We start from the raw sequence: 24,714 nt of genomic DNA on the forward strand, positions 1-24,714 counted from the left end.
GCAAAACATCATGGATAACAACACTGTGGTATTTGAGTATGGGGTTATGAGTTAAAACAGCTGATAAAGAATTGACATATACTATGCGCCCGCCGGTAACAGAAAGTGCACATGGCGTCAAGCGTTAAAGAATCTAATGACTTCTACTTATTGCAGCCAGAATTATTGAATGAAACAGCATTAAAACAAATACTAGAATCAGTAAGTATAAAATAAGTCGATAACTACACAACCGAAATTAAGTTTGTATAACAGCATTTTGCTTCATATTTAAGTATGCCATGGTTCCTGGTCACTTTTCGAAACAGAATCCGGTTCACCATCTGTCGGGTACAGAAATGGAAGGAAAGATTGTTGTAAAAGGTATATCAAAAGGTTATCTGTGTATATATGTGTGTCCAGTGTCATGATCTTAAATATTGTAGTTAATCTCTACAGCATGTGAAGTTTGGTTATGTAACATAACAACTATCATTCTTTCGATGCCTGTGCTCTCGCAGCAGAGTAAAACTGTTGTAATTATTCGGAGGTATGTGATGATAATGCAACAATTTTCTTATGAAGTTAATTTTAACACAAGAATAATTTTATTAGTTAGGTATTATGTTATTTTTCCTGCTGTACTTAAACAGTGAAAGTTTGGGTAATGTCAGTGTGAGTACCATGTTATTAAGGCACATAACTCAGAATTATCTTATATCAGAGGAAGAAAGCTGTTAGTTTCTACTCTGGTGGATTGTCTTGACTGCAGTTGGTATACACCCAAATATTCATAATTTTCTGTTGTTAGTGCCAGCAATTTTATAGTTTTTGTCAATGTTCACAGAGATGTGTGAAGCTACAGAACTTGAATTTCCTGAGCAAGGCACAGCTAGTGAAAATATTTTATCAAGTAGCTGTCCCTCTACCACAGCGGGAATACAAAGACAACCGAAGAGGAAAACTTCTAACAAGATTGAGGAGAAAGCAAGAGATAAACAGTCAAAAGACAGACGATTCAGGAAAAAAGTATAAACTATATGTTTTACTGTTCTACTGACATACTTTTTTATTACTTATCATCCTGAGCTATGTTCGTGTTGATCTCAACCTTTTCCGCTTTCAGTTTCTTTAATCAAATGCTGAAGTCACACATCAGTTAGGAAGAATACGAGTGATGAAATGGAAAAGGACGTTGAAGGAATAGATAGTTGCAAATTTTAATGTACTATTTCAGAATTTTATGGGGCATGTCAAGAACATTATACATAAACCCATTCTTATTAAATAACTTACAAATGAAATACAGAGGATTGGAGTAGTGGCCTGCATTATTCATCTCAGTTTCATTGGTAATCTTTCCAAAAATGATTTGTAAAGCTCCACACGTATCATGATTGCTACAAACTCTTTTTTACAGGTCCAGTATTACATGTGGCTTCAGTGAAGCTTCAACATCGCATGGTTTGCACGGAACTGGGGTCCGACTGAAGCCACCCCCAGATACAATCAATTTTGAACACAAAAAAATAAAGCTTAGGTCTAGCTCTTCAAGATCTGATGACTTGGAAAGCATCCAAATAAAAAGGCTGAAAAAATTTGAGAAATCAGATATTAATGGGGGTATTCTTGATAGGATTATCATTAATGACAGGCGCAAAGAAAAGGAGAAAGAAGAAAAGGGAGACACGCAGAGCATAAAGCAGAAGCCGACAGACGAAAGCACCGCGGATGTACCAGTAGACCAATCTAAATTGCTAGGATGTGAATCTTGTAGCTCTGAAAAGGTGTCTGGATCCAGGAAGGTTAAACTGAAACGGTCACACAGCACTTCAAGTTCCGAGGTAGAATATATATGTTGTTATAACCTCTCTTCTCTGAAATTGTAACACATACACAGAGCACTTTGATTATTTGGACACGTGAAACACAAATAAACTGAAGACACAGATAATCCAGAATTATATGTATCTGCAAGATGGAGGGGATATGAAACATTAATAATCTAAAAGAAAATGATAATCCAGAATTGTCATTTTGTCAAGATATTTACACACATTGTCTCATGATCTATGCACATTAGTATCAGTCATAATTGCAGTGATTATTAGTATAACGAGCCCAAGCAACACATCGTTGTGACACTGCGATATGTTGTGGATGAGGGACGTTTGGTCTGTACCTCCCTTTCTCACTGCATGACATAACGGGATATGGATTAATTTTCAAATTTTGTACAAAATGTTCAACTAATCAGTCTACTAAAATAAGTACATTTATTGAAAGAGATATATAGGAAAGCTAAGTAATATGATATCGTTTGTTTCAGAATCCACTCTCTGCATGCACAACTGGCAAGGACTTAGAAGTCAAAAAAAACAAGACAAAAATTATCTGGCCATGAAAATGCTGAAGTAAACACAAAAAAAAGGAAAGAAGTTTAGTGTACTTTATTTAACCCTTTACTGTCCATCTTTTTATATATTTATTCCCTGTCACACTACATATGACGTAGGATAAGAACAGAATTAATTAATTTCGAAGTCAATATAAATTTATAACATTCTTTACCTGTCAGTCAAGTTAATTTAAATAAATATGAAATTAGTAAATGTTAATAAAATTTTGATCCTGTCTCTAAAGGTGTGATAGAAAAATGAAAGAGAAAATTTTTATAATGATTTAAGGATTTTCCCTGGACACTGATGAATGAATGTCTGAAGCTGAATTATGCCTACAATATAATTTGGAAGATTTGAAGTTTACATGGCAAATAAATGCATTAAAATCCTCTTGGGGGGGGTCAGCCATATCAAGATGACTACATAACCAGTGGTTGGAAGATTGTCTTAGAAACCACTTGCCTCTGACGTGGCTGATCACCCAAGAGAGTCTTAGTACAAGGTAATATTACTGTTTCTTTGTTAACCAGATTTTGTGCTGTTCGAGATTTATAAATGAGCGTATACTGATTCTGTAATGCATTTCTAAAGGTTTGAGACAGTGATCCTGGTATCATTATGTAATGTCGTTCCCTGGACATTGTCTTTTTGTCTGGAACTGAGCAGTCTTTATAGGCTCTTATCCAGTTTACTGATGGACCCCAAAGAGTTAAAAAATATAAACTTTTGCGTTGTCGACACCAGTTTGTAAGTATAAGTCTCTGATGGTTTAGTTTACTTGTTAGTTTCATTGCCTACAGCATAACTAAATTGAATTAATTTGATAAAACAGATGCAAAGAAAATAAGATGATGCCTGTGAAGTGCCTGATTGTAAATTTTCCTTGTCAGCACTGTACGTACTTATTTTTATTTCACGGGTGGTGTATCCTTTAGTCTTAAGGTGAAAGATTGTAATACAAACCTGAACTACATGCCTGATGTTTATGTTTAGAATTATCATTCTGTAGATTGTGCAGAGTTCTATGTTGTCAGACATGTTTACAAGAAATTGGAATACACAAATGTTTGTAGTGTTACTTGTGACATAATTTCATACACTAATTATATGTGTTTAAGGCCTGCAATTAGGAAATATTTAATCTTGTATTTTGAGATGTGACTTTTTTTATATTGATTGCTGTCTTGTCTGTGAATATTCTTCATTATTTATGAACTTTGATTTTGTACAGCAACATGAGACTATCATGCAGGCATAAATTTCCTTCCCGTGGGAGACAAACACGCAGTAAATCCTAATGGAAATTTTTTTCTCTCTCTGACAATAGATAATTTGTTTGAATGCTAAACCAAAGAATTCTTGCAATTAAGAAAGTGTGACATTGATCTAATGGGGGCTGGAACCATAGAAGTTATACAATGAATGAAATAAAACACGTAAAATGTAGAATATTAAATTGTGATTCCAATGTATAAATATTATATGTAAATTGAAGATGTCCGACTTCTGGGATGTTGAGCCGTGCAGCCTGGTAGATGTTTCAGATTTACTGCTGTCATCACTAGGGTGTTTACCAGAGGAAATGGGGCACAGCATCCCAGAAGACATGTTCATACTCACTGCTTTGAGAACCTGAAATCTGATCATTATCTAGTCATCATGATAGAATATCCCATTTTAGCTGTATCCCTGCAGATTGATGTTGGAAATTTTATTGTTTTTTACTGAGGTGCCACTGAGAATATCGACTCCTCTACTTCTAATCTGAAGGCTCTATTCCATATGCTGTAAATATTTAAGGGGTTAAATCGGTAGGATTTCCATTCTGAAAATTTTTATACTGGCTGTTATCTTACTATAGGCCATTCCATGTGAAATTAGTTGCCACTGGGTAGTGGGTCTGAAGTGGATTTATTTATGTAAGTCTGAAGTTTTCATGGCAGCTGAATTCAATAACCTTTCTGGGTGATAAGTATTGATGACTGTCTGTAGAATGTCATTTAATTGTATATTGACACAATTAAATTATACTGCTTATTCACAACTCAGCAATTCAGACCATACCTTGAAATGAACTTCATGTAATTATTTTAGTGGCATGAGAAATATATTTCATACAACTTCACATAGTCTTATGGACTCTACAAGTACCACCCACCTCGCACGTCTGCATTGTCATACTAGCAATATTAAGTGAAAAATACAGGTTATGGACACTACAAGGAATAGCCGACATGATCTGCTCAGAAGAATGAATAAGCCATGCCAATGTAAATATTTTTAAGGCAAAGGGTAAGATATCTACACAACTAAGAAATACAAAATTACAGCAAACCAGCCCACTAAGGCTGGTGTCCTAAATACAGCAAAATCACAGCTTTCTCAGCAGAAAGAAACAGGTCCTTCACTTGGGCTCAACAAATCCTAGAAACCAGGTTACCTGGTAATATTTTTAATGTCTCTTGAAAGTCTCGTAACAAATGAGACATAAGTCTGAAATAATGACCAGCACCAACCAAAACACTGGAAACCCCCCCACAGATACGCTGATTTTTTCCTCTGATTACGATGATGCTGTACATAATGAAGGCAAGCTGAGGTAGCCCAGTCAGTACAGTGACCAACTGGATGACTGGTGCTTGACCCCCAGCAGGGGAAGAGGATTTTTACTCTGTTGGGGTCTTTTCCCGGGGGTAAAGTGCAGCCAGGGCATGATGCTGACCACTTACCCCACCTAGTGCTGAGGTTAAAAATGAGTAGGAGCTATATTTTTTTGTACAATGAACACGCTGCATATGGTCAGACTACTAACTGTCATTTCCATTTAAAAGTAATTACATCTCAGTTACGCAGTGTATAATAATAAACAGCCACATATGTGGGACGTCAGTAAGTGACATTAACCATGATAATGCACCTGTACGCTTGGTCCAGCTCATGTGGTTAAGTCTTTGGGTAAAAGCAATATTCCTCAAAACAGACTGCCTTCCTGCACACCACATATGGCTCCCTGTGACTATGCCCCATTCCTTAAACTTAAATTGAGTCTGAGAGGTGCATCCAGCACTGGCAAGAATGGCAGAAGTGTCTTAGTGCTGAAGGGGATTAACTTCCAATCCCTGTAAGTGAAATGTTTGCAGATCATTTTCTGTATGTTTTGATCCGACGTCTTACCTCTATACAAACCACTTACTACTTTTGCTTTTCCTAATATTTGAAAACAGTGTATGTAGCCTTCTTTTTTCTACATTATATTTGCATTTATGACTGAATGTGAATATGTAGTTTTGTACGGAAAACTGAATGGATTAAAGGATACTGCGATATATCTGGACAAAACTTGAGGTCAAAGAGGCTTGAGGTTTGATTCAAGATCAGGATACAAAATATCCAACAAGAACAACAGTTAACAAATATCAGTGTTTATAAATACCAATCTATATATGATAAGTGATCAAATTGGGGGCCATATTGTATCTGAACATACAACACGCATGACTATTTAAACACTGAATAAAGGAGTTACACAAAGACAGCATGTTCAGTTAGGGTCTTATAAATTATTCCAGCGTATATTAACAAACTTACGCCACATTAAACAAAAAATACTGGCATTAAAACCAATATTAACCCATTCAATGCTGGCCTAGGAGCTGAAGTGGTTAATGAATGCTACATAAAAATGTATCAAAATGAAGACCAAGTTCCTTCACAGTTTTGTTCCCATCAGTACTACAATAAAATTATTTTTCTCATCTTTTCAGAGAGAGAGAGAACATCGTCACATTTAAGAATGATATGTCCACATGTCTACTGAAATCATTAGAACAGCTTGTGTGTGGTTAGTGAAGCAATCTATTATCCGCAACTACACAGTTTTGTAGTAGTTATTACAGAAGGCAGAGACTTCCGCTGAACTGTGTAAAACTGCAATAAAGGAACATGACATGTCAACATATGCACCTAGCATGTCGGATCACACTCATGCAAGCAGTGAACAGGTTAAAACCCAGAAGAATATCTGTAGCATTACTCAGAAAATTTTTATAAACCAGCATGGTTTGCAACGTCATATATTTCTTTCCTGTCTTCGTTACCGTACTGTCAGACTTTTAAATTCAAGAGTCACAAATGTGCTAACGCAAGTACAGGAAACACACACCAGATTTCAGTTTGGAAACCTCACAGATGGACCATGCCCGCAAGACCAAGATATTGACAGGAGGATAATATTCAAATGATCTATGATAACTCTCTAATGTTCGTGGCATTACGTACATGAATTTAAAATGTAATCATATTATATTTCTCCTTTTTGCGCTTCCATGCTGGCTTTGTTCAAAATGAGAATGGTATCAATAGCATCTATACTACACAACTAAACTAGGCAAGTAAAGCATTCTTAATTTCTTCCTTCATTTCATACTTACGCAGTTCTTGACAGCAACGCTCAAATACAACAGAACAGAAGACAGACTGATCCGTGGGATTTACAATCAGAAATATGTAACAAACTGCTTCTTAGAATGAGATTCACTTTTAAGATTATTTGTAAAAATGGATATTTGTCAAGAAATAACAAATTGCCAAAAAGTTATACTCCTTCACTCACACGAAGTCTGATTAAACATTCCCCTGTGTCCTGTGATGACTTCTGAGCATTTCATAAACAAATATAAATAAAAATAGTTACAGAATAACATTTATAACTGAGGAAACCATTCAGACTATTTTTTAGCACAAAATAAACAGTTTCTTTGAAAGATTGATTCTTTGACTGGTGGATGTACAGTCCGTTCAGCTGCACCAGCTATTCATTACTGTAAATACATTAACTCATTCTTAAAAAACAAAATGTAACTACATTTAAAATTAATCTAACCTGTACACCAGTAATGGTGTTTCCTCCACACCAGATGCAATGGTTATACTGCCATGACCCAGTTTTCTGAAATTATGTAGTGACAATTCCTCCTGACCACTGCTTCAACGTCGTCAACATGCAACACAAGATTGTTATTGACTGAATAATTTTGTTCTGGCTGGAATTTAACTTCTTTAAGCAGACTTCCTTCCATTAATACACTCAGTCTTAACCTTTTCAGTGTTATAATCCAATAGATCACATTCCTGTATAGTCATGACAAAAGTAAATAGACCATTTGCTGATAAGCTCTTGTTCATCACAGCTACACAGAGGAGAGCAACTGCAAAGAGAAATAATTGGTTGCACGACAGATGGCAGAATGAAAACAAACACTATACATCACCCAAATGTGTACACAGAGTTGACACTGAATGGTTTAGAAAGAAATTAACAAGTGTTTAGTTTATAATTTTAGCTGCCATCATGTAACATTGTTTATCATAAATTTACATTTTCAAACTACATGCAACGTAATGATATATCCCAATTTGACCAATGAGTACACCTATACATTATTTCAACAATAACTGCCGCCTTCCATACGTAACAGCTCAATATTCAAGGCACCTTGCATAATACCTTACATAAACATATCAATCTAACAAAACTTGCCTTCATTAGTATCTAAATTATATCTACCATCCGAAAGGATATAATATAATGGATATGTTTACTGGAACCATTACTTATTTTGTATCTATTTTGTTTTCCAACTTTCACTAAATTTTATAAACAATGTTAAACATTATTCCCCTCTATGAAAAAAACATTTGACTGCCCTGTGATCACTGACTTATGGCTGTGGGATGTCCGTGAATTTTGGAAGACACCGAACATGACCAGAGCTATTACTGAAACTTAAAAACTGTCTTCACAAGAATCTGGAACAGGTCCCTATCCTCAGCAAAATTAATCCAATCCTCATCCCACTTTAATAATATTACCTACCACCTATGCCAAAGTTTTCATCTTGTCATCATCATTTTATCACATGACCACGTTGTTTCATAAGTGCCCTAAATTTGCTTAACCTTTATCAGCAACATGTCGTGTCCTCTGTGTGGTCCAGCTGACCGTGCTTCACTGCAGCATATTGCTAAACCATTAAACCCCCAAAATGAAAGTCTGTCAGGCAGCCCTATAATACGGGAATTTAAATTATCTATTTCTATACGATAAAAGTTGAGGCTAGTAGCTAGTGTCATACCCCCAGACCAGTGTACATGAAAGCAATTATAGGACCACAGGAGTCTAGTGTTTTTTTTTCTGAAATAGGGCAACATAACAAAAATGGAAATGAAAGGCTACAAGTTAACTAGTTACAAATTCCACCTCATTCTCTGACTAGTTTTGACAGGAAATACATCCTTCGCTACATATAAATAATAATTATTAAAAATGACTGTATGCAGAATACATGTGCATAAAATGGATACAGCAGCTGTGTATTACAGATCCATGAACTGAACCTTGGTCCTGTCATGAGAGATGATTAGGGATGTCACAATTTATTAAACCTGTAACACACTGAGGCTGGAGCTCATCTAAATAATATTTAAAAAATTAAGTTTCTACCTTGAAAAAAAAAACACATTTCATGTCCACTACAAAGATCAACTGGTGAACGCTGCTTACAGAAATAATCACTGATGATAATTCTGAGAATCATACGAAACACACAAATAGTCCGTGGGCAAAATGCTCAGTTACAGATTGTTAAACAGGCTGGTAAATGCAGTTACCACTCAGTTTTAAAGGGTTCAAGAAGGCTGCAATAAGTAAATTTTTAAATTAAAAACTATTCTTTGTGTTAGCAACTCTGTCCACTTGTTCCTGTACCCTGCACTAAATTGTAACTGGACAAAGTTATGCACTGAAGACCCAAAACACATTTCACTATTTGACTTAAAAATACAGCAATTAAACTAACAGTTACACTGTCAGTAGGGGTATTTTTATATGTAACGAGATAAACCAAACCACAACAAAAAACATGAATTTTACATCGACTTAGGAATTTTCACTTAACTTTCAGTTCAGTTTTCTCAGATCTGTTGGTTGTTTTCAGCAAAACTACATCCATCACTATCGTACCTGTGCATATCGCAACGTTCACTAACCACATTCCGATTCATTACCAGCTGCCTGTTCACGTCTTGAAGAGGAATAACGTGATAAATCGGAAACCAGCGGGAATTACGCCAGTTTTAACGTCTACCCCATACTTTTCTTCTGTTTTTAGCTACCCATTCACAAGTCTAGCTACTACAGATGTACTTCGCAAAAAAACTAATCAACATTTGATAGTATGTACTTGTCAACAATCCTACTAATCAATCATGGGGTTGATTGCGAACAGCTACTAGCAACATACTTCAACCCCATAGTTCACAGGTCCATGTTAAACGTATTACATTAGCTCCATAAGCAAAACAAACACAAACAATAAATATCTCAACAATCTGTTACACACTTTGTAGCTCAACCAAAACTAGCCGACGTCAGCAGTGTCAGTTTCACCAATTACAAATCACACAAATTATAATCCTCACTTCAGCAGACATGCTGAGACTTCAATTACACAGAAATCATTTCACAACATTAATTTTCTATTAATATAAAACTGTGATCGCCTTTTTCGCGTGTTACGAGCTGGCCGTACTTGTTTGATGAAAGATAAGGCATTTCAATATCAATTTCTTAACATTGTCAAAATTTTTAAATATGCAGCCTATATTTTATGTAAATCCAAAATTCAATCTGAATTAAAGGTAACATTTATCCTGTGTCTTGAATACTACATCATTAACTTTTATCGTACAGGATTAGGGAATTCAAACCCCAGTATTATTGTTCTGCTGGCCAGACTAACACTAAGCCATGGCACACGGCTGATAAAGGCTAAGGTGTATAGAGGGAATGAAGGTAAATGCCTTGAGGTAAGTGTAAGCACCACAGGCCAGTGGTCGGTGTCATAATCTAGTTGCTTCACCTACAGGACTGAATGGGATGATTAAGAGATTGTAAACAACCAAGAGTACAAACTAAATAAAATAAAGTATCCTTTCAAAGCATTCTTATGGCTAAATGTAATGTTGGTACTTCATCAAATCGTAGTACAACCAGCTCTGACATGACACGAGTATCTTGAAAATAACGCACGACATGCAAACAAGTTAAGGGGGGGCAGAAATATGCATCTTCCCAATCCCATATAATCTCCCATGCAGTGTTTAAACATTTAATACCATCATTTTTAAACAGAGCGTGCAAACAAAAATAAAACGTATTTAGAAACATTATTAACGTAATATGAAAATGATAATAAGTAAATGTGGACTTCTGTAACGAATGTGATGTATGGAAGAGATGAAGAATAGTCACCTTGAGTATTATATTCAAATTTAGTTTTTACGTAGATTGTCTCGGTTCTAACACACACACATACGCACAGGCACACATTCACGAACACTCAGTGGTCCACGTGTTTCACACATCATTGAAAGTTACGGGTATTAAACTCTCGTTTCATACTGGCGTTTCATGGTCGCCTTCTTCTATTCGTCCAAGACGCCAGGCATTTGGATCAGCTGCTGTAACAATGAAGAGTAAACTGCGTCAAACACCAGACATCTCGTACCATACCAACACCACTCATAACCTTCACAAACAAATAAACTGATTTTTAAGAAACAATGGTGCCAGTACTCAAATGTGGGGGCGAGGCAAGTAAGCAGCAGCAATATCTTGCAAAAGTTCGGATAAATTCTTGAACGTACAATTTACGTGACTGCTATAATTTGTTTTTATAAGAAGAATATTACTTTAGTACTTGGGAAGAAGGCTAGAAGTCCAACGATTTGTACCGACGACTTGGTCTGTTTTGTTGTCATGATGTAGTTATCCGCTGTTTATTTAAATGTTACTATTCTCACACTTGTATGATGGTACCATTTTCTTTTAAGTTTTGTGTTACATAAATAAGGTGTTGTCCTGCTACATACAGACCAACCAATTTTAAGTATTATACATTTTAATTAAAAATCTTAGATTTTTTGTGTATCTTTGCCTAGAACAGTGCCTGTATCTGAAATTTTAGGTTCTCATGGTGGAGTGTGGGTTGTGGAGCGATGTAATTTGTAATTAGAAATGTAATGTTAACAAAGGTTCAATTCTCATCATTTACGGAACCACGAATATTTAAAATTCAAGATGATATGAACCTTATACAGAACATCACGGTCATTCGAGCAAATTCCATCACTGAAAATTCAATGATGTACGTCTTCTCTTTTGTTTATTTTGTGCTAACACACTGTTTTTCGTGTAACTAGGGGAATGAGATCTGGTGACTGCAGTGGCCAATTCTGCAGACCACCACAACCAATCCATCAATCAGGGAACTGCTAATTCATGTACTCTGTCACTTGTAATTGAAATGTGGGTGCCCCGTCACAGTAGAAGTACATCTGTCATCACCTTTTGTGCCACTGAAATCAAATTTAATTTTTATCCATAGTTCTGTAACCGTTGAGAATCGGACCTGCGTTCGTATGGCATTCTGACCAGGTATGACCTCAAAAATAAGAATAAGTCAGATTACAGGATAATTTCTGATGGATGAAGTGCAAAGGATCTGAAAAGAAGTGATAATTGCTCATTTTAATATAGTTTCAATCAATACACACACAGAAACCATTCAGGGAATTAATTTTTTCAGTTAATGCAGAGAAAATTAAATTCCATGTTAGGTACAAAACTTAAATCTGGTAGTTTACTATTACTCTTGTCACTAACAGCTGAACACCTGATCTACTGGCATGACAGCTTCAACAAAATAGTACGTTATAAGCGTAAACAAATATAATATATCTGGAGCAACAGGCCAATATGAAGAAAATACTTAGCCATCACACACTACACTCATTACAGGTAAAATGGCTTTCGTAAAACATTTTTCACTGTTATGTCATAGTCTCTATTCAGACGTAAAGTAGCCCTGAGAACGAGATACATTCCAACCTACTGCTCTACTGGCCACCACCCACTAATTAGAGAATAAAGTTCATACTGAAGATGGTTCTTTGAAATCTCATGAAATAGGAAGACAGTTTCATAACTCAAGAATGAAAATTAGATTAACATTAAGACTGATCTGTCAGAATATCAAAGTGACCAACACGAATGACGGTGGCTGGTAAAGAGAGAGAAAGGAGCATATACAAATGTTGTCTGTTTCACACCTGAAGTAACAAAATATTTTATATACTAAGTCTCTGAAGGTCATTAGCTCACCAGGGCAACTGACAGCAGATGCGCAAGTGTCCGAAACTCGGCCACTGCCATTTGTGTTAGTCACTTTAATGGAAAAAGTAGATGGCTACACTTCAAAATCAGAATAAAAATATCCTCGTCATTCTTATGGGTTGTGCTGCTGCATGGACTCATAGGCAGATAACAGTGTTTCAGAGAAACATACTGTCTCCATCTTCAGGGCAGAATAATGGTATTGACCTACAAGTCCACAAAGCGTCACAACAGCAACATTGACATCTTCACCGTCGTGAGAACCTCAAATCTCACAGAATTACAGCAAACTCAAATGATTTCTTCTACAATGGTCTATACTGAGTCACCATTCATAATCATACTGCTATTAGTCATGTTAAATTATAGACAGTAATTAACACACTTAAAAATATAAAAACCATAAAAAAGAGAACAGAACTAAAAAAAGACACACAGATTGTTAAAAAAATATAACAGCTGCTAAACCAGTGCTACAGTCCATGCAAGAAACACTAGACTATTTTGTAAAAATTGAACATGAAACAGACCTGTGACCAAGAGGCAAGAAGTGTTGAAAATCATGTACTGTAAACGGTTATGCCATCTTTTGACAGACACACGAGCTACATGCAATAGAAAAACCAGCCTCCAAGCATTAGTCACAAGACGTTTCAGTGATGAGGCATTTACAGTTATGGAAACCAGATGAGAATAATCTTAGTAATAACACCCATGGATGCTCTTGGATTGTACCAGAACAGTGACATACTATTTGTGCAAGGTGACAAATTTGAATTGTTCATCTAATGACATTAAACATCTGACAGTGCAAACCCAGCTTTAAACCCAGTAAAATAAAGGTGTGCGTTAAATAAATGGGTAACTACAAAAGTAACAGAAACAATAAAATGTTACAGACATTTCTAGCTGAAAATCTTAGGTTAAATACTTGTCAGCACCTAGCATGCTCATACAAGAAATCCACAGACAAAACTTACCACAATAATAGTACCTAATCCTAGGCATAGCTAGGCAAAGAGAAGAGAAGTCCGATTTTCATGTGATACCCTAACATGGCATCAACATACAAACTATTTATTAATTACAAAAACATCTAAGAACATCTGTAAAACAGTTTTTTGGACTTTGCCCATTGTCTAAATTACAAATAAAATCACGTTTCAGAAGCCGGATTATGCGCTCGTCTTCGGGTAAAAAGAGAGAGGACAGGAGCCTTGACTGTTGGCACCCACGGTCGAGGTAGACTCAGAATTCAGCTTCCGAAACACCGCGATTTTATTTTAAATTTACACGACAAACAAGGTTTAAAAAACAACAACATTATAACGCAAAATCACCAGAAACCTTCAGACTTCATCCAAGAACATGTTACACAGCACACACTTAATTCCAGAAAAAAATTATTACATATACTTTGCGGTCTTTCCTCCAGTAAAAAGGGTGCTGGTACACAAATTGTAATGGTGTGCGGGTTTTCAATACTGTTCCTATATATATATATATAACATTTTCAAAACATTTTCATTTTCTGGTACCCTTTACGGGTCCCCAACTTTTTAGTTGGCTTGATCTGTGGACATTCGGTAGGACTCCTTGGACGAGGGATCGGCCCGTCGCAAGGCCTCTACCTGTACGCAGGACAGCACAACACAGAAAAACATCCATGGCTTGAGTGGGATTCGAACCCATGGTCCCCGCGACCAAGCGGCACGAGGCCCACGCCTCTGACCGTGCGGGCACTGCGGAAACATAAAAACAAAAAACTTTTTGGACTTTTTATTCTCTTATGCGCTTCATGAAAGCAGGTGCCAGTATGACGTGTACCATTGCATACCGTAAGAAAAGAAGCCCTGCAAATGCAATTTCAGCAAACCTAAAGAAACAGTACTAAAAATGCATACGGACAAGAAAGCTCAATATCTTACACGATTCAGCATTCACAGTCCTAGAAGAGATTACACTTTATACTTTCTTACATTTGAAAGTGATGAGGAGTCAATGTTGAAAACAGTTTTGATCAGAAATGACACACAACTTATTCCCCATGATATTCAAATTATACCCTGGAATACAAGCACTTGAAAGACTAAAAGCACAGAAAATACTAGAAAAAATCATGAAACACAGACAAAACAATACATGCCTTATTGTTTAGCAAACAGATGCAAAAACCCAGGGAAAAAAACACTCGAGTGGAATTCCTGCTTCCACCCATAATTTTCGAAAGACCTCCTTCACTTCTCCAAATTACCTTCAACCTAAAGTTCCCTGCAGATGAAGATGATTGTCTTTTGGAAAGCTTTGTGTAGTCTGGTACATACTAAATGATGTTTCAGAGACGCTTATTGCCTCCATTATCAGGGCACTACGAAGCATCAGTCAGTATTTATCAGACTACACAGCAAAACATCCCATAAAAGAGCCATCTTCACACACATCACCGTGAGAACCTGAGATCTTTCCTGCCGCGCTGAAGACAATTACGTCGCAATTAATACTATTATCAAATGGGACACTACACGCTATTGTTCAGCGGACTTTTTCTCTGTAGGAAGAACAAAACTACTTCAAAATTAAGTAAATAACATAATGGAGCACAGTTGTTCTTGACAAGCTGATAGTCTATCAGCTTGTCAAGAAATTACCTGCCTTTAATGGGTCTTGGAAGATTTATTACCATATTAATAAGAGCCTATGAAAAGTCCTTATCATGAGCCAAATGAATCTAATCCACATCTCCCCACCCAATTTCTTTTAGATCCATTTCAATATTAAGCGGCCCATCCACGTACGAGTCTGGCTCGGCGAGCTTGACTCGTGAGCCGGGCTCGGATATATTTCACCACACATGGATAGCAGACTCGGCTCGTGACACCCCACCCACAAACGAGTTTGGCTCGATGGAAACTGACACGAGCCGGACTCGTACGTGGATGGACCGCTTTATCCTCCCATCTACATCTTCCAAGTGGTTTCTTCCCTTAAAGCTTTCCAACCAACCTCCGTACGCATTTTTCATCTCCTCTATGAGTCATAAGCCATGCCCCGATGAAAACCACAAATCAGAACATAAATTACATGTCTTTGATAACAAAGCACTTAAGAAAATTTATGGATCAAACTGTGATAAAGTAGTGGGGAAAGTTTAGGATACTACGCACTCAGGGTTTTAGTTTCTCATGGTTGTAAAGACTGAAACGGTACGTTTCTCCAAAATGATGTTATCTATGTACAAGTTCACGTGGCATTACAATTCAGAAGACCAGAATGCAGATATGCTGCGATTTCTTTTATTTCGTATTTTGGAGGTAATTATATAATGGTTGCCACTCTGTACTGGGGGTACTAGAGAATTTTTTTAGACAGGTTTACTGTACACAGAATTCAGGAAAAACTCACCTTCAAAATTTTGTTTTATCATTCATTTTATACAGTACTTGTTCTTGAATTAGATGAATAGCTTGAAGTTGTGATAATGTTTAAAACTCGATTACCATGAGGTGTATGTCTTTGTCCTGTGTGTAACAAGGGATCATGTTCACAGATATGTGCTTCATCTAGAAACAAAACAGGTACAACGAAAACAAAACAAAACAAAACAAAACAAAGCAAATGCACAATAAAAACAGAGTAAGAATATACAAAAAAAAACTTCATTCCTAAACAGAAAAAGAATATGTTTACAAAAACGAGTCCCACACCAAATGTAGGCGTTTATGAAAATGGCCTGTCGTGAAAAGTATCATCTGGTTAACAAAGCATTTCTTTCTTTTTAATTTAAAATTTAACACAGAGTGACAGGCTGAAACAGTTCCATTTTTTATCAAGAAATGCATAATTATGATTAGATCATGCACTGAAAATAACCTCCATAAGTGATTTATGCCCCCACTTAATGGTACCCGCGCCTTGTCGTGGTAGTGGGGCCGAGTACCTCGGTGACCCCAAGAGCTACTGGTAGGGCCTCCCTAGCCAGATTGGTCGAGGGGGAGAGGTCAGACTAAGACAGGTACCCTGGTCCTCCAGGTTGGGGGTTGTTCGCAAGGCTAACAACCTTGCACCGTAAAAAGGAAGATGTTTCGAGACCTCGATCAAAGCCTCGGACAGACGGACCTAACAGAGGACCGAATGGAAGAGGAGAATTGAGGAGGCCATGGACCGAATACGGACCGGAGAGCCATAGAAGAAGAAGTGATACATGCAATTTTTGTTTCTGTATGTTTCAGAGAGATAACAAACACAGGAAACATTTTAGCCATAAAATCTGAAAGCAGGAGATCTAGGTATATATGGGACGACAACATTAATATGGATATTAAAAATAATTTGGGTATAAGAGTGTGGAAGAGAGAGTTACGGGGGCTCTTGTGAATATGGTAATTAAACTTTGGGTTCCACAAAAAGTGGGAAATTTCTTGACTAAACGAGCAACTATTAAATTCTCAAGGTGGTCTACGCAATTCTGAAGTTAGTTACTTTCCAGACGTGGTCTTCATTGGCCAGGAACTAGCTTCTTGACGCCACTGAATGACATAGCCGTGCTATGCAGTGGTGATCTGCGTCTTTCGCAGAATGGGTCACCACCTGATCCTGCCTACTGCTCCCACTCACAATGGCTACTTCCTGGCCGATGACAACTCGGCTGATATGTCTGCATATATATATATATATATATATATAGTCACTCGTCTATAATAGCGATAATAGAGGCAAAGAGAGTCAGCATTGTATTCTGGACCAATGCAGCTGACTGAATAATGAAACTCCATTACGTATACAGAGTATCCCAAAAAGATGTATACACACATTCATCGAATGAAATAAAGGCGTCTTTATAAACTAAACCGTTACATACGTCAGCATCAGGACTTAGTGAGTCTAGAGTATGCGTTCAAAATGACCACTGTCAGGTTCGCGGCACAGCTGACAACGGCGAGCAACTGACCGACAAGCGGCCGCCATAGCTGCTGCCGCGTATACATGTTTTTGTAACATCCTGTATTACAATAACAAGATTTAACACATGAATCAATTAGATCAATCACAATTTGAATGTACCTTGAAGCTGTCGGTTAATTAAAGCTGTGATCCCGGGACCATCCCCCGTCTTCTTAACAATCAACATGGGTTTGTCCTCCCCATCATCAAGACTATTGGGAAGATGGCCGTTGTTACTTGCAGCCATGGTTTCGCTCACCTGAACAGCAGTAATTACCACAGTTTAATTAAAGTTATTAAAAATCATGACAACACTAACAGGATTTTCTGACAATTAAATTAAGTATGATTCGAGGTTTTCGCGGCGGAAAGCACAACGACAGCCGTCTTCCAGGTTGTATCGCCATAAAGTCTGGTAGAAGTTTACCAATATTTTAGAGTCCTTGCTGCCCTGATGATGGCGGCAGCAAAGACCTCTGTAACATTGGTAAACTTCTACCAGACCTTGTGGCGATACAACCTGGAAGACGGCCATCTTCATGTTACAGAAAGTTCATATCCGAGTTACATCACGTTTAAGCACGAACGCTAGCAGGAAATGTTAATAGAACATGCAAACCACTGATAGAAATCATTAATAATAAATAAAATATCAAACATTTTAACTATTTGATGATGCGCATTTAAACGGCAACAACCAGGACAAACCCTAGGAATCACCGGACATTTGACGTCCATGCTGACCAACAGACTACAGGGCAGAGTCAGTATACAAGTCTAGGGCCCCACATTCAGTACTGACGGTCAGTAATTTTGAAAATGAAAAACACTAAAAAAGTAGCGCACACAAAGTAAAGAAAGATCGCTAAAGTGAGACGGCACAAGCTTTCTCAGAGAGAGATAATCTACACATGACTTAAGGGTCTGGTCATGAACGAGGTACTACCCCAGCGTTAAAAAATGTTTGCAGTGAACGCACAAGCGATTCTTGAATCGCTGTACGGGAATCGATGTCCTAGGAGAATTAACATCCATCATCAAATTTTAAATTGTGTGTCATTGCAGTACAAATTAACAAGATTTTATATATATATAACAGGCACTAAAAATGCAAGCCATGCATAAATTTTTTTACAACGTTAAAGAAGACAATCGACATATACCAAAAGCACAACATCCCAAACATATGTTCAAGTAAAATTTAACAATTCTCTAAAATGTTTCAGGGAAATTATCGCCCTGATGATGGAGGCAGCAAGGACGTCCGAAACGTCAGTAAACTTCCACTAGACAACACGACGCAACAACCCAGAAGACAGCCATCTTTGTCTTAATGGCTGTTGCACAGAAATTTATATGTTTCGCGGGTGCGTACCGCCTCCATCATCTTCATACTTGCTGCTGTGAGAATCTGAACTCTCGCTAAGCTTTGTTGCAAGTTATTTGAACAGAACAAGGGCACATGGATAGAACGACTGTTCGAATTGTAGTTGGAACGGCTTGAACTAGAACCGAACCTGGGAGCATCTGAATATTGAATGTCTATCCGCCCTGAGCTGTTTCGTGTAGCGTCTCTCAACCGGCGGGCTGCGGACTGCTGCCAAACCATGGCTTAATTTATTCAAGTCCACAGATTTTAATAATCATTATATCACCTACAAGTGTAGTATGATCTGTTGAAGTCGACAAGAACGGACATTTTTTCGCGTTGAACACTGACAGAGTTTGTTGCAGCATTTGACACCGGAAAGTACAAACTTTTTACACAGAAAAGGATTAACATAGACAATCATCCATTTCATGCAAAACTGGACAGCAGTGGCGGACAAAAAATATGAAATAATAAATACACAAAATAAATTAGCACTAAGACCAGACCAAAGCCGTAAAATCCTCATCACTAGAAGAATGAACTACTGGCATCTGAAAACAAAAACAAAAAACATATAATATTAAGATCTACAGCCGATGTGCTTTGTGTTGCCAAGCTATGCAGCGCACTAATTCTAAGACATGAAGGCAAGCGCTTTGCCATGGCATGAGCATGAACTATGAAGAATGAGAAATAAGCACAAGAAGCAGCAGGAAGCATATTAACACGTATCCAAACCAGTTATCGGTGGATAACACAGTTCCGGAGAAGGACGTCTCTTCATTGGGAAACCTATGCTACACATATCGTTCGAGCCACAAAATTATTTACGAAAAGAGTTTTCGGTATGAGATCTGTGGCTCTCCCGATAGTGAAGGTGGTCTTCCGGATTGTGATGCTGCGTCGACTTGTAGACAGACACCAACATCTCAGAGGAACATACTGCCTACCTCTTCAGACCTGAAGATGGAGGTAATAGGTTCCTCACAAAAACTGGTGCTCACCTATAAATCCAGTGTCACAACCTAAAAGACCACCGCTGAAATCTTCGCCGTCACGACAGCCTCAAATCTCATACCGAAAATTCTTTTGTATAAGACCGTCCCAAACTTTATACTAAAAAACGTGAAACACAAATAATTACCTGCATAAGTTTTTTTACCACATCTCGGCCTAAGATGTGGTCAAATACGGCCTGAAGAAACTGATCGGTAATGATCGTGAGTTTCAGCTTGTCCCGATGCCAAATTAACACTCGAGATTCTTCCATGGCAGTGATTGACACCTGAACGGACAGACACAATAATATTGGAATCTTATTCCGTCGTGGTTTTCCTCAGTCCCTCCAGGCAAATGCTGGAACAGTGCCTTAAATTAGGCCACGGCCTCTTCCTTCCACAACCTTTCCAATTCATTAGTCATCACCATCCTCTCATCTGACACTAAAAGTGTATTTAGACTAAAAACTGAACTGTATGGGATGGGCCGTTTTGAAACTAATTCTTACCTGAAAATATTCATCTGTAGACACCCCAAACCACTCTGGCGAGTCCAGGAACTGGTGAGGAAATACAATATGAAGAGCCCGCCCGTTCTGTGACACCACTAATCTGTAAGACATTAACAATGCCACCGGTTGTAACACCAACACCAAAATGATGAATGCGTTATTTTAACCCCAAAAAGAGGATCTTTGGGGAAACTGTGGACATCTTAACACACACCAAAGCCTCAGCTACCTGTCCTTTCACTACATATAAAAACAAATTAGGTATAAAATACAGAAAATTGTAATAAAAACATGTACTGCATGGATGACCTTGAAATTTTAAAAGTGGTTTCTGGATGCCATCCAGGCAAAATGTCGATTTGTATAGAAGGAATTGATTTTTTGTTGCTGTGTACTGTGAATACATAATGTCAAAGTTGGTAGTCTGCGTGTCCTACTGAGGTGGAGAGGTAAGCGTCACATTCTGGACACATCAACTAGGAAGAAGACTCAGAGTCTGTTCGGACGAGGTTTTGAACAGAAAACTTCCTTCAGTGCCAGGAATAGAACTCAGGGCTGTAAAAGACACACAACAGGAGGCCATGAATGAGCAAAAACCTAGACAAATATCCGTCCATTACCTCGGTGGAATTCGAACGTGCGATCCGACTAATTAAGCACGCCTTGAACCGAATTGATCACTAACCACTCTTCCTATTAACTCCAGAGCCAAGAAGAAAACACTTGACTGTCTCACCTCCCACAGGACAGCGTCCAATAACCTCTGTTTAAACGCCGAACTGTGAGGACAGACAAGACTAATGGCGCTTTCAGAGACTTCTATCGTGATTAAGCGTATTTTCCCATGAGTTCAATCTCCTGAACCAGCCGCAAATAAACGACCTTCTTGTGGGTGAGATTTCGGGTTCTCAAGGCGACGAGTAAGATATCGCCTGTCCACTGGGATGTGGTAGAAACGGACCGACGTTTCAGAGGTGGTTACTGCCTCCATCCACTTTCCAGAAACAGACATTCTCATCATTTCAAGAGAATAAGCAACCTTCAGCAACAAATCTTCTGGGGCGATTAATGGAGTAGAATTCTAGCGCGGACAAACGGGCAGACAGAGGTACGTAGAGATCCCTTGGCCATCTCTCGGAGCTTCATAAATTACACCTCGTGCAAATAAACTGTTCTCACTACATGGGAAATGAACGCCTTTAAGTAAAACGTGTATTTGACTGACAAGTTCGCTCGATTACGCACAGTGAGCGGGGGTTGGCATGTCGTGCATCACGGAACAGCAGAAGCTGTTAGCAGCTCATCTAATATTAATCTCTACAGCCGCTGTAAGCCAAGGTTTCGAGACGGGACTATCCTTTATACACGGACTCTCGACAAGTTCCTGACAGATTGGATGACACGCAAACCTCTACACACTTGACTGAAACTGTATTGTATATCATTCAGTTGACTGCAACACGAATTGCTGATACGAGCGAAGACAGCTCAGACTCGCAGCGTATCAAAGCTAGCAACAAATGTACTTTGTTCCGCGCGTAAGGAAGTTAGGGAGAGAAAGTCCTTACGTGACCTTGAAGCACGCAATTTAGTGATGGATACTATGGTCAGTGGTTCTTCTTCAATCAACTTTTCTTTCTACAATGAATTTTTCTGTCTTACGTAAACAGTTTCCTTTGTCAAAGCAATCTCAAGTTTCCATCGCAAGAAAAGGAAACCTGTTAGAACTAGACACTGAAACTGTGGGCGATTGGTTGATGGTTTCGCCAAAGACACGAAACGCTTCGAAAATTGCAATCAGCGCTTTCACGAGGCAGGAAAATCAAGTGACTCTAAAGCCGGCTACACAATCGATTATGACCCGTGAACCAGGTCGATCCATCTCCCATTTTCGGAAGGCAACAGACAGGTTGGAGCACACATTTAGAAGGCGGTGAAATTTCAAAATGTGACACAGTGACATTGAAGTGTAACTTCAGAAAATACAAATTCAAATTCGGTTCTTTCGGTAGCAAAGTCGGAAGAGATCACTTATTTATTTATGCTTTATTAAACGACGCTGAACAGTGCTTGGAAAGGATATGAAAGGAAACGGTCGCGGAATAAAACCACGAAAAAGCCTCGGTTAGGACAGCCGGTCTCCGGGCCGAGATCTGAACCTGGGACCTCCCGAATACGAAGCAGGAGTAAACGTAGCCTTGGGTCTGAAGAGGTTTAAAACACCTCCGATACAGCCTGGGCAAATAGATCAATACATAGTAAACATTAAATATGGTTACCTTGAGAACGAGACATCTATTACAGTTCGTAATATAAAGCACCAATCCCCAGGGTAAGCGCGTACTAAACAACACACCATAAATTTCACGCCGCGCGATCGCAGGACAACATGAACGCCTATGCACAGAGTGAAGGCTAGATTTCTTGTGTAAACTCAAGATTCATTCGGGCTGAATGTCACCAGAGTAGAGAAATGGTTCCCCTGGGAGCCACTTTATAAAAGGACAGATGTTGGAAAAACCAGGGCACGGGTCTGTAAGGAAAGGTCATAATATATACGGAGCGCTATTGAGCGACAAGGCTTACAGCTCCCTGTATCTACGCAACACGCCACAAAGGCGAGTAGGCGAAGTGTAGGCAAAGCTCCACGCATTCATAAACCTGAGCCTAGACGCAGACGAGTTTCACGCTCTTTCGTAGTTTCCAGACCGTACCTCAAAGAAAACGCGTCTCCATGACGAAACTCAGTACTTCACGGCTGTTTCAGGAAATATCCAACGGAGCTGGAACCCCGGTCGTGTCGAGTAACCACGCTGAGCTACCCGGCTAACGTACTAAGGCTCCACAGGGGATAAAAGTCAAGAAGAGATGTCTGTACAGTCTGGCCAAGAATTCCTAAGCGATGCTACGCGCTACCAAGTAACTTTCAATACGTACAAAGACTTTGCGACGTGTTACCTTTCCCTTACGCTCAGATTTCCTTTTAGGGTTTCCATTTTCTAGCTTTGTGTTACGTGAAGTGACATAATAGAATGGCTATTTCATTTTTACTCAGACTGTACCCTAAGCAAACTTCACCAGCTTACGTCACTTGGCAACAAATCATTAGAAGGCATTCTCTTCCTGAGACGAGGTTTTCTGTGAAACTATCCGTCCATGTACAAGACGAAATCGCAAATTCTAAACGACATTTGTTCTACTTACTTCCCAGAAAGAACGAGGGACAGGCTGTCCACTTTGGTGGCCTTTTCCTGAGCGTAAACCTCCTGGTACTTAAGCTGCCTTATCATCTTCATACAATTGAGCACTTTCTTGAACTGATGACGAGTCACTTTCAGGGGCTGAAACAGCGCCAGGTACACCTGCAACAACGCACATCCTACAAATTAACAGGAGAAAATAGAAAAAACACGTAAAAATCTACGAAAACATTTCATAAAGACCATCTCATCTGAGTGTATGGTGACTTCAAAAGTGACATTTTCGTTTGGTTCTACAACCAAAACGTCTTGGTCCTCAAGCGTGTGCTACATGCACAGCCAATCGCTATATAGTTCGTTCAAGACTCAATCCTGTCCAGCGTCGTGTATTGAAATAACCAGTGTTATCAAAAACCAACAATAAGACATAAGGTTCTATTTATATAGGAACGTAAAGATAACGACACGAGCACGACACGAGCCCTTGCCGATTTTTCAGAAAATATTATTCAACGTTTTTCAATGGAACTGTTTATATTGACTCCGAGCTCGTCCGTTCCACGAACGAGTCTCGCCCAACTTACGTCTCCAACGATATTTTTCCTAGTTCCATTGAAAAACGTTGGATAATATTTTCTGAAAAATCGGCAAGGGCTCGTGTCGTGCTCGTGTCGTTATCTTTACGTTCCTATATAAATAGAACCTTAATACAATGATAAAATCAGGTCCATTATTAGAATTTACGTTTTTAATTTCATGAGTACAACAATGAGAAACTCAATTTTGTTTCCCTGCTACTTTCTAGCGTCTGGGAGTTAGTGATTGTTGACATTTTTTTATGTTTGCAGTTTAGAAACTTCGGCTCGTGAAAGTCGTAGCGCCACGGCCGATTGGAGTACGAGTTGTAGAACACTGTATCAACTGCAAAGGCGTAAATACACATTCCAGACGGGTTGAAAGCGTAATTATGTAAAGATAAGGCAATTAATTCTACCTCAATATTAAACCAACACAACTGCGACTCCCGGCCTGAAAAAAAAAAGTGAGCCGACGATGTAATCGAATCAGGGATCGGA

At 38.4% G+C, this 24,714-nt stretch overlaps 2 protein-coding genes across 17 annotated transcripts in view; one reads left to right on the top strand and one right to left on the bottom strand.

Annotated features, from left to right (window-relative positions):
- The first annotated feature begins 59 nt into the window (after nucleotides 1-59).
- Nucleotides 60-4,506, top strand: LOC110826751 (uncharacterized). The gene is made up of 4 exons (XM_022057708.2): nucleotides 60-201; nucleotides 827-1,008; nucleotides 1,400-1,823; nucleotides 2,309-4,506. The coding sequence occupies exons 1-4, from the start codon at nucleotides 112-114 to the stop codon at nucleotides 2,381-2,383; spliced, it is 771 nt and encodes a 256-aa protein (XP_021913400.1). The 5' UTR covers nucleotides 60-111; the 3' UTR covers nucleotides 2,384-4,506.
- A 1,281-nt stretch (nucleotides 4,507-5,787) lies between these two features.
- The window catches only part of LOC110826747 (popeye domain-containing protein 3-like), a 28,103-nt gene continuing 9,176 nt past the window's right edge, over nucleotides 5,788-24,714 (bottom strand). For 4 of the 16 annotated variants that reach the window (XM_087357770.1, XM_087357772.1, XM_087357769.1 and 1 more), the window contains exons 3-9: nucleotides 23,643-23,800; nucleotides 20,436-20,538; nucleotides 20,073-20,213; nucleotides 19,435-19,479; nucleotides 17,677-17,815; nucleotides 16,018-16,175; nucleotides 5,788-10,901 (exon numbers count right to left, since the gene is read on the bottom strand). In XM_087357770.1, coding sequence (XP_087213896.1) covers nucleotides 16,045-16,175; nucleotides 17,677-17,815; nucleotides 19,435-19,479; nucleotides 20,073-20,213; nucleotides 20,436-20,538; nucleotides 23,643-23,800 — 717 coding nt within the window. In that variant the 3' untranslated portion in view covers nucleotides 5,788-10,901; nucleotides 16,018-16,044. The other 12 variants (XM_087357776.1, XM_087357778.1, XM_087357777.1 and 9 more) reach the window with 12 other exon arrangements.

Source organism: Zootermopsis nevadensis, unplaced genomic scaffold, assembly GCF_977971745.1.
Source record: "Zootermopsis nevadensis isolate Lab colony 2312 unplaced genomic scaffold, Znev_1.0 Znev_ptg000028l, whole genome shotgun sequence".
Lineage (NCBI taxonomy): Eukaryota > Metazoa > Arthropoda > Insecta > Blattodea > Termopsidae > Zootermopsis > Zootermopsis nevadensis.